At 35.5% G+C, this 11,827-nt stretch overlaps 1 protein-coding gene across 1 annotated transcript; it reads left to right on the top strand.

The window, feature by feature from the left end:
- On the top strand, positions 1-1,575 carry LOC103951731 (zinc finger CCCH domain-containing protein 23). Its single transcript, XM_009363182.3, has one exon. The coding sequence runs from the start codon at positions 42-44 to the stop codon at positions 1,161-1,163; it is 1,122 nt and encodes a 373-aa protein (XP_009361457.1). The 5' UTR covers positions 1-41; the 3' UTR covers positions 1,164-1,575.
- The last annotated feature ends 10,252 nt before the right edge of the window (positions 1,576-11,827 follow it).

Here is an 11,827-nt window from a genome sequence, read left to right as displayed (position 1 = left end):
CCGAAGTCTGAAAGGTCCAAACCTCGAAACCCACCCGAAAAATGATGCTCGGAGAACCGACTCGAGTCCACCCGACTATCCAAGTCCCTCCCTGGGACTCATTTGACGATCATAACCCCACCTCACCCTTCCCCATCCCCATTCACTCCGTTAACTATAACGGCAATGCCTCCAACGGAGGAGACTTCTCCCCGCTCTCTCCAGTGTTCCTCGACTCCCTCGCCGCGCTCCACCGTTACCTCCCGTCGAACGAGTCCGACTCGCTAGCGGAGGACCCGGACATTCCCATGAACCCAATCTCCTGTGACCAGTTCCGGATGTTCGAGTTCAAGGTCCGGAGGTGCGCGCGCGGAAGGTCCCACGACTGGACCGACTGTCCATACGCCCACCCGGGCGAGAAGGCCCGGCGTCGCGACCCGAGAAAGTACCACTACTCCGGTGCTGCATGTCCTGACTTCCGCAAGGGCCACTGCCCGAAGGGTGACTCGTGCGAGTTCGCTCACGGTGTTTTCGAGTGCTGGCTCCACCCGGCTAGGTACCGGACCCAGCCATGCAAGGACGGGTTGGGCTGTAACCGCCGCGTCTGCTTCTTTGCCCACACGCCCGAACAACTTCGGGTCCTTCCCGGGCAGAGCCCGAGAACCCAAGGGTCGGGAGCTTTCGACTCGTATCCATTTGGTTCGCCCCCCACCTCGATCCTGATGTCCCCTCCATTATCTCCGCCGTCTGAATCGCCGCCAATGTCGCCAAACAGTCCTCAAGTTGGCCATAACTCGGTTAGTGAACTCGTTGCTTCGATGCGAAACTTCAAGCTTGCTAAGATGAAAATGAACTCCCCGCCTGCATGGGGAGCCCAAATGGGATCAGGGTTCGGTCCGTCTCCACGTGGGTCCGCCTTCCGATCCGGTTTTTGCAGCCTTCCATCGACTCCGAGTCGTACAACGGGTCGGGTCGGACCGAACCCGGTTGATCTCTGGGATCAGCCTTGCGAGGAGGAGCCGGCAATGGAGAGGGTGGAGTCCGGGAGGGACCTCCGGGCAAGAATGTACGCGAGAATGTACGAGAGGCTGAGTAAGGAGAATTCTTTTGGCCGAGTCGCCTGTGTTGACTCTGGATCGTCAGCTCCGGATGTTGGATGGATTTCGGAGCTAGTCAGCGAGTGAGTGCAGACGACGAGTCGCGGGACCGTGACTGCTGTGTCGACTCGTTTGTCGTTTTATCCGTTTTTGATTTATATTTTTGGCAGGTGCGGTAAAAATGGGAGTGGCCTTATGATTCTTCTGACCTTTTGTTGTGAATAGCGCGGTTAATATGAAGCTTTTTTGGTGTAAATGGTGGACGTGGAACTGTGAAGAACTTGATTTCGTTTTGCAAGTTTGTACAGAAAAAAACAACGAAGAAGAATTTTGTCGGGGCTGCTGGGGATTTGGGTAGCTAATATTAATGCTTTCATCATTGTTTATGAAATTGTTATTTTCTTTTTTTTTTTTCTTGTTATATCTAGTTTTCTCGGATAATATTATATTTGTATTTTCTCCCTTGTTGCTTAATCAAATTGAATCTTAGTATTCGAAATCCGTTAATCACCGCTTATTTCAAATCACAACATAATTCATAAACGTAATTCACTGTCTTGGTTTATTTTAAGAAAATTTTAACGAAAAGTTTGTAGTACTATTTATTTTAATAAAAAATTATATTTTTACATTAAAATTTTAATTTTGATATTATTTATTTTGTTTTTATCTTAAAATTTAAAGTATTTAAATTATTTTCATTAATTTTTTTATTTCTTAGTTTTATCTATATTTAATAGAGGTTTTTAGTCGTTAAATTTTTTATTAGGATAAATTTTCGGAAGATTCCCTGATGGTATAAAAGGTTAAGATGATGAAAAGTTGTATTTTGGCTTCAAGCCTTGGATTCTCTCATGCAAATGTATACGAAAGAAAATCAGTACTCGGTAGAGCTGTGTATTTTTTGCCATCTTGTATTCATTTTAATTTTAATGCAATGGGCGTGTGAATCTGTGGCTCACTGACTCTCTGGGTGTTTCTTTCTTTAGCAGGGACCATTTCTTTGATTTAATAATAGTTTCTCACTTTTTTGTGGTTATATGATTGTCGAGTGTTGTTCGCGTTCCGCGTAATCAAAATAAGTAGAAAATTAGAAGAAATTTTTTAAAATACAAAGTTAAAGAGGTGGTCGGTAAAAATTAAATATCAAATTCTTTAAGTAGAATACAAAGTTAAAATTAAATTTTTAAAATACAAAATTTTATATAAAATTTTTACCAACCACCTCTTTAACTTTGTATTTTAAAAAATTTCATAAGAAGAAGTGTTATTAACTTTGTATTCTACTTAAAGGTTAAAAAATGTCATAAAAAGAAGAGAGATTTATGTATGCTTAAAATATATTACAAATTTTTTTTAATTTCTTGTAATTTTTAAACTTTTTTAAATTCTTTAAATTCAAATTATAATTGAATACACTGAAATGTTATTAGCTTTTTTAAAATTCTAATTGAATACATATGAATTTTTAAAAATTTTAATAAATTATATTAAAGTCTTGATTAAATATAACATTGAATTTCAGATAATCATTTAAAACTCTGATTGAATAACTATAAATTCAGAATAAAAATTCTTCAAAATTCCAATTGAATACATCTCTTTAATTATTTTCTTCTCATGCCAATTAAACATGAGTAAATAAATAAATAAATAATTAATGGATGATTCCTCATTAATTTCTTTTTGCGAATCAAACAAAGCCTTACCGTTGAAGTGTCCATTTAAAATATTTTATAGTTAAAATTAATGTGTGGTTTGAAATTTAAGAAAATGATTAAAGATGTGTAAAGTAGAATTATATCCAGCACCACTACCTTTGTCAGTAAACAATTATATCATCTGTTTTTCAGGCAACAACGTGATTGGATTTGTGACGTGGCCTGTGGATAAGCCCGTCCTTATCCACATATAAAATCTTTCTTATCATCCAGTTTTGGTGCCACTTGTGTTTGACTATTCTTTCATCCTCAGGGGTTATCTGGAAAAATATAATATCTTTGATGTGAAGGTTTTGAAGACGGGATATGGTCTAGGAGCATCATTGCCTGCGGCCTACAACTCAAGTTACTCAATGCTTTTGTTGCACATTTCTTTTGAGAGAAATCCAGACTCTATCAAAATGAGATTCTCGATTGATTCTCAAACACTTTATATTTTGGCATAATATTTTAGAATAACATCGTGAGAATTGTATGAAAAATATAAAGTTGTAAAGAGTTCATTGTGGGACTTACTTGTCACCTTTCGAGACTTGTAGAAGGAATTTTAGCCTTTATTTTGATTTGAAAGACATTTCAAAGCTGCGTACTAATAATGAGACAATTGAAAAGACGCGAGTTGAACTTGAAACTCATTGACGTTTATATAGCGAATCAGTTAACAAAGTGGGATTTTAAATATGAATATTAACGTTTATGCGTGTGATAAACCTCCTGCTCGAATTGAATCATAGCTTATGGCTTATGGATGATATTTGTAGAATCTTTCGAACATGCTTTGTTCATCGTTAAAATACATATTGTCTTGATTCTATCCATCTATAGAATCAACTAAGATCAAATTGGAAGGATACGAGAGGCACATCCATGTAAAAATATAAAATAATAATTTTATATTGCAATCAAATCTGCAAATGCAAATACTGTTTCTGATCAATAAATCTCATTAACTCCATAAGGTAGATATTAATTATGAAGACAGATTATCTACCCTTCTGTTTGGATGTCCTTTCGATTCTTCTTTATTTATGTGATCTCGATTAAACCACGTCAATATGTTATATTCATATTGTTTTTTGTTTTATTATATTTATAAAAAAAATTAATATAAACTGTTAACATGATTTAATCGTGATCACACAAAATAAGAAAGGATGTAAAGAGCACTAAACAGAAGGGCAGACAATCTGCCTTTATTAATTATTGAGTTTAATGAGAGTAAGTGCTGCAGGCTGCAGGTTAGTAAATGAAGGAGTGATTTAATTAAAAAAAGGAAAAGAGGAGACAAAGTGGCGGTGGTTCCTAGGGTTTCGTTTATTTTGTCCTCTTCGTCGAACCACGGGAACTTTTTTAGTTGGGTGGGGGGGGGGGGGGGGGGGGGGGGGACGAATCCTGTAGTGGCGTGCTCCTCAGAACTTTTTGCTGGTCATCAATCACAACTAGACTTGATTCTTCAGCAGGCAAGTTCTGTTTTTTATGTAATATCCAATAGTCTAGACTATTATGGAAAAATTAAATACTTTGATAGTTGAAAATGTTTTCGACCAAGTTTGGCCCAAAAATAGTGTGTAGTTTTTCTTTTTTTTTTTTTAGGTCAAAAGTGTCTGTAGTCTATGGAAGGCTTTAATAAAGAAAAGCTTATCCAATACTTTTTCCATGTATGTGTGTGACATTCTACATTCTTTTTTACTTCTCACACATTCTTTTAATTTTCGATCGTTGAATCAGATAAATTAAAAAAGATAAAGAAAATGACATAAATTAATAAAAAGTGTGTAAAAAGTAAAAATGAGTATGTTGATAGGCACACCCCTTCATGTATAAAGCACTTCCAAATGTTTAAGTGGTGTTTAATTAACGTGTTGGTAATAAAATCACTTCACTTTAAACAAAAATATTTATGAGCAAAAATACTTTCTACATAAACAATTCGAAATTGACCTTAAATATGCACAAGCAATTCAACAACAATGACATAAGCTAACGTCTATCTCTTCTTTAAAAAGATTAACACGTAAAAGAGGTATACGATCACTTCTTCATCCGACCTCATACCCGTCGTATAAAAATGTCTTTACAACATTAAGGCTTTAAAATAACTAAAAATGCTTCTCTCAACATTTGTCATAAGAACTCGAAAATGTTTGTAGATTATAAAAACATCTTTAAAAAACATTGTGATGAAAAAATACTTATAAATTATCGTGTTTTCTAATAGGAACGTTTTGAATTAGACGTCTCATTTTTAAATGTTATAGTCTAAACATCTATTCCTTTTGCAAATTTGATTAAACATTTTCACTGCAATTTTTGTACTTTCATTTTATTTTATTAGAAGTCCATTCACATTAACATTCCCTTTTTCCCTCATATTTTTATGCATCTCTTATTATGATGATTTAAGGTTTTTTTTATTATTTTTTATTAAAATATTTATTTTAGTAAATTAAATAGAATGTAACAAAACTCGTTGTTCGGTACGTTTGATTATAATGGTACATTTAGTTACTTGATACATTTGAATTTTTGGTCCATTTGGCTTCTTGGCATATTTGAATTTTTGGTACGTTTGTTTTCAAAACATAAGTTTTAGTACTTTTTGTTCTAATAATGAGGAATTACTTTAATTAATTAATTTTTTTTTATAGAAAATGACGTTAACAATGTAAAAGTTTAAATTACTTTAATTAATTATTATTTTTCTAGAAAGAGTCATTAATCAACGGATAATAACATTTTCGTTAATTCAAAATTATATGATTTAGTGTTATTATTTAGCATTATCTACAATAATAAGGATTTATCTCCGATCAACTAAAAGTTGTTCCAGAGACTTATCTACCAAAAAACAAGACTATCTAGAGCATTGTGTATGAATCAAACATATTTTTAAACATTCCAAAAAGATGAATATTCATTTTAATATAGTTTATAATTGGGTACGTTTTTATTCGGGGTTGGTACATTTTCGTTTGACGTTGGTACATTTTCATTTAACGTTGGTATGTTTCCATTTGGTGTGGGTTTACATTTAGATTTGAAAAGTTTAAATTTTTAGACTTAAATATAGTTGAAATTATTTAAATATATAGCAGATATTTAAATGTAAATTAATTTCAATTAATTTGAAATAGGTCAAGTCTGAGTATCTTTGTCACATCCCGGCCCGGGTGGGACGACTTCCCGGGCCCGCTCCACCACCGTAGCACGATATTGTCCGCTTTGGGTCCCCACCACGCCCTCACGGTTTTGTTTTTGGGAACTCACACGAGAACTTCCCAATGGGTCACCCATCCTGGGAATGCTCTCGCGCGCTACTCGCTTAACTTCGGAGTTCCTATGGAACCCGAAGCCAGTGAGCTCCCAAAAGGCCTCGTGCTAGGTAAGGATGGGAATATACATTTAAGGATCACTCCCCTGGGCGATGTGGGATGTCACAATCCACCCCCCTTAGGGGCCCGACATCCTCGTCGACACACCATGGCCAGGGTTAGGCTCTGATACCATACTGTCACATCCCGGCTCAGGGCGGATCACTTCTCGGGCCCGCTCCACCACCGTAGCACGATATTGTCCGCTTTGGGCTTACCATTCCCTCACGGTTTTGTTTTTGGGAACTCACGAGCAACTTCCCAGTAGGTCACCCATCATGGGATTGCTCTAGCCCCCTTCTCGCTTAACTTCGGAGTTCCTACGGAACCCGAAGCCAGTGAGCTCCCAAAATGCCTCGTGCTAGGTAGGGATGGGAATATACATATAAGGATCATCCCTGGGCGATGTGGGATGTCACAATCCACCCCCCTTAGGGGCTCGACGTCCTCGTCGGCACACACGCGGCCAGGGTTAGGCTCTGATACCAAATTGTCACATCCCGGCCCGGGTGGGACGACTTCCCGGGCCTGCTCCACCACCGTAGCACGATATTGTCCGCTTTGGGTCCCCACCACGCCCTCACGGTTTTGTTTTTGGGAACTCACACGAGAACTTCCCGATGGGTCACCCATCCTGGGAATGCTCTCGCGTGCTACTCGCTTAACTTCGGAGTTCCTATGGAACCCGAAGCCAGTGAGCTCCCAAAAGGCCTCGTGCTAGGTAAGGATGGGAATATACATTTAAGGATCACTCCCCTGGACGATGAGAGATGTCACAATCTTAATCAAATGTTTCAAAAGCTTAATCAAAAACTCAAAAAACATAAATGTTTAATTGTAAAAGTCTAAAATGAGGCATTTAATTCTAATTTTCTCTTTCTAATAAGCATCCCCGATTAAGTAAACGTTGCATGGGACCCCAAGTCCCTTTCCATGTCTCATACATTGTCGCAATCGTGCTTAGATTGAGAGAATTGTATGCTAATCTTTGGAGATAATTTCCCCTTTGACCCATCTATTTGTTGGGTGTTACGTTGCTTAGGAGGAAATACATTAATATTTTTTAATTATCCGAATTGAAAATGTAGCGGTTGCATAAAATGATGTGGACAAGTTAGGCTCTTATCCACACATATATATAGATATCCATATCTGTTTTATCTTATATAAAATGTCGTGTATTGCAAAACAGATATGTAATGATTAGCTCTTAAGTTTGATTTCGAAGTCATTAAAAATATATTTTAGTTAATGGAAGTAGTGATTAGAAAAATAATGTAATCATTATCTTATTGGAATTACTATGAAAATCCTAGAGAGACATGTTTTTAGACCAAATTTTATAAGTCATGTGATGTGGCAGTTGATGATTGAGTTTTTTTTTTTAAAAAAAACCTCAACCGTCAATTGTCACATCATGTGGTTTACAAAATATGGTTAGAGTAAATGGGGACGAATTCCAGACCTGTATTTCACATGGCACGTCCTTAATTCGATTCATGACATTGGTAAATCACACGATTGGGGGGGGGGGGCAAAGGGAGGTTGCAATGCCTCTATGAGTTTTTACGACCTTCGAAAAAATGGAATATTGTGACAAAATTAACAACTGGTCTTTAAAAAAAAAAAAAAAAAAAAAAAAAAAAGTAAAAAGAAAGAAAGCATAGGAGAAGGTGTAACTTAAGTTCAAATTTTCAGCATTAATATTTTCTTGATTTTTACATTACTGCATTTTTTAAATTCCCTTTAGTTCTTGGTATGGACGCAATTATGCAAACTCCATAAATTATGATGCGTATGATGGTGCATATAGTTAATGTTGGCACTGAGGCCAGTCTAGAGATTTTTGAGGTTCGGGGCAAAGTAAAAAGTTGTGCCCTGATTTTATATAAAAAATTATTTGTTTTTACACGTAAGACATTGATACAATTATATTTAGAAAAGCACTTCAAACTTAGTAATTTAGAACACATGGAAAAACTAATTTATTTTGTATTGAAAGAAGGAAACCAAAAAACTTCAGGTGTACAAGTAGATAGATTATGGGTTTTGTGTTCTATCTGAACTTTTAAAGTGATTTTGTATAAATCGTGAGATATTTTTTCTTATTTACTAACCTCGTCAATATATGACTAAAAAATACTAATATTTTCAAATCTTTAGGGATATGTATAAGTAATGAATGGGCACCAAATTAAACCTTTTGATGACACGTCATCAAGGTTCTAAAAATCGTTAGGCGCTAGTCGAGCGGCGGGCAGGGGCCTAGCTCCTAGGCAACTAGGCGAGGCCTAGGCAAATTTATGTAAATTTATTATATATCTTGTAAATAAGTGCCTATTTACACCTAAAAAAAAAAAACTATACTCGTATGGATAATAAAAGAATGATAAAATGAAAAAAATAGAAGTAGAAGAACACACAAATTATATACAACAAAAAAGTTCAATATTTAAAAAATAGTAAGCATATAATCATAATGAGGAGGATTTGGATGATAGACTAAATTCTTCTTGTTCATGAATCATGATCCTTGTATTAGATTAGACATAGACTAAATTATTTAACCTTGTTATATCTAGTTTATTTATTTTCTTTGTATGTATCCCCTTAAAAGTGCTCCAATTCGTTTCACTATTGGATGAACTTGTAGTAAATCCATCATTTGCAAATTAGGTACACTATTTCCATAAGTATTCCACCATGAAACCAAAAAAGAAAAAAGCACACAATTAATAAAAAAATATATATATAAACCGCCTCGGTGCTGCCTAGGACCGCCTAGCTTCCAGCTGATTTTTCCAAACGCCTTGCTCAAAATCGTGGCAGGGCTCCACCGCCTTGTGCCTAGGCCGCTGCCTAGGCCAATTTTTAGAATAGTGTACGTCATATGATTTACAAATTTGGTCTAAAAATTTAATATGCGCATTACTTTTTGTTGAAGATTAGACTTCAATTGGAACTAATGTTTAAAAATAGCAACCCCCATAGTTACTAGCTAGTAATTAAAATTAAATTAACAACAAAACAAAAATTCGTAAAAATTTTGAAAAATAAACATGCACATAACATTTCGAACTTAGGACCTCTCGTTAATTTTAAGTACAAAAACCATTGCTTCTAATTAAACTTCTAATTATTTAGTCAAATTTTATAAATTTATACTGTTATGAAAATAAATTTGTAAAAATTGGAATTTAAATAAGCACACATGGTGTTTTGAACCCAATACCTCCTCATTAATTTCAAACAACAAAATCACCGATTCTAGTTAAATTTCTTTGTAATTAAACCAAATTTTATAAATTTATATTCTTATGAAAACGTATATAAATATGCACACTAATAATTTTGGTGCCCCTAATTTTTTTGGGCCCTAGACGGTCGCCCTGCCAGCACTGGCCCTGGGTCGGCCCTGTTAGCACTTATTATACATCTAACTGTTGTGTACATTGCATATGATTTTCAATTATTAACTCGCGAGATCTTTATGGTGAAATTCATGATAGGTTAAGTTATTTTATGAACTAGTATAATAGTTTAGTTCAAAATTTTCATTGACGAAAACCAAACTTAAACCACAAGACCGTAATGCTCAGTGGTCAAGAACTTATATGTGACAATTCAAGTTTTCTCTTGTGTGGGGACAGTTTGAATTAAACTCTTTCCTTAAGGCGGGTTGATACCGTGAATTTAGGCCTCATAATTTTTTGCACGAACCATTAACTCGACACGAAAAATTCTTGCATAAAAGTACAAGTTGCATAAAATTCAATATGATTGTTTGGGACAGCCAAATTCCTTGTTTCACATTGGATTCCATAGTCATTCAAATTTGCAGTTCGTATAACTTCTTACATAAAAGAATCTTCTCCCTCCTCTTAGAAATTTCTGACTTTGAATGGGTGTGCTATCCATGCAACTTTTTACTTCTCACTCATTTTTTATTAATTTTTGTCTATTAATTTTCTTCAATTCATCTGATTCGACTGCCAAAAATTAGAATAGTGTGTAAAAACTAAAAAGAGGTATGTGAATATCACACCCCCTTAAATAATTGTTTCAGTACACTCGACACGCATGTCAAATGCCTTCTTAACTGGGCTAACATACACATTTATAGCCCACACCAGCCCAGCCCAAGTGGATCATATTTAGATCACATTGGTTCTGCAGATCCTGGGCCCAAAAGGTAATTGGGCTGTGAGCTTATCAAATAACTTCACAGACCAAGAACGAGATTGCTCCTCTGTTGTGGAGTGATGGAGAAATCGTACCATTCAAGCCTTTCGTCGATGTCAGAAGAAAGCTACAACCAGTAAGATTTCCAGATTCCTTCTATCCCGGGGGTTGGTGGGCGCTGGCAATGCGGAAGAACTGCAATAGCAGTGGTCCAAGTTCGACTCTTACTCAACTCTACAAAGGCTACCTCTCACGGTATTTGTGTAGTTCATTTATGTTGAACAATCGCTTATCACGAGTCTTGATTTAACTAAGCATCACGAGTTATTGATTTGATTCATAAGATCAGAGTTTGCCTTGTTTATACTCAATCTAGTATATACCAACTTCAGAATTACTCGAGCATGCAGAGTAGGAAGAGACTCCATGTTAGAAAGAAAAGAAAAACACACACAAACATAATTATAACCGTCCGTGTACCAAAACACTCGCCGTGGATTGTGTTAAAATGACATGGTTGATGTAACATTTTGTAGAAGTTTACCGACGGAGAAACGTAAACGTGAGTCCGTGACAAGGAATCTGAAGACTGAAAACAGAGAAAACAACAAAATACAAAGTCAAAAGGAGAGAGCAAAAAGCAGTCACCGCCCTCAAGTTTTACCACTTTTTGCTAACCTTATTGTAATGGTTAAAAATTTTAAACGCAACTTGGTCCAAAGCCTTCAAAGCTTACTTTGAATAGTAAAATTAAATTTTACTAAAATAGCACAAACCCACTTTGAAAAATTCACTTGATTTGATTTATATGAATAACCAAGCGGTTTTCAAAACAAATAAATTCTTTTTAAAATGGTCTTTAGATTATGATGTTTTTACGATAAAATGATGTCACCTCGACAATAATAAAAAAATGATTGTGTAAAGAATCAACAAGCAACTACATATACATATAGGATGGTTATAAAATAATAATAATAATAAATAAATAAAAAAAACCCCTCATCTCTTAATTCAACAATCACATGGTTTGACTAAGTCCATATTTTGTGACGCTAGCTTAGAACACATGCACTTATGAAATAGAATCAAACTAGTACAATTCGACCAACCAAATTAAAGGACATTTGGAACGTCACTTTGTAACCCATGTGTTATTAGGTGTAAGATTAATAACTAATACGCATATCATAATTTGAACGATAAGACCATGTTCTAATTTATGAGAAATGAAAACGAACTCTATTATCAAAAAAATCAAACCTAAATCTCTCATTTTTATAAATAGAGAAAAATAATACTAAATCGTAATATCAACGTCAACTGTTTTAATGTTAATTCATCTCCATGATTAAAAGAACCAAATAATACAAGGTCAAATACACATCCATTTGCTGGGCATCTATCTTGTTAAGCAAGAAACAATCTCACACACAAAATATTGTAAGTAAAATTGAACAACGAGGGCATCCGTACA

This window comes from the organism of the source record quoted next, unplaced genomic scaffold, assembly GCF_019419815.1.
Source record: "Pyrus x bretschneideri cultivar Hongxiangsu unplaced genomic scaffold, Pyrus_bretschneideri_v1 Contig1, whole genome shotgun sequence".
NCBI lineage: Eukaryota > Viridiplantae > Streptophyta > Magnoliopsida > Rosales > Rosaceae > Pyrus > Pyrus x bretschneideri.
This window is presented reverse-complemented; position numbering and strand designations above follow the sequence as displayed.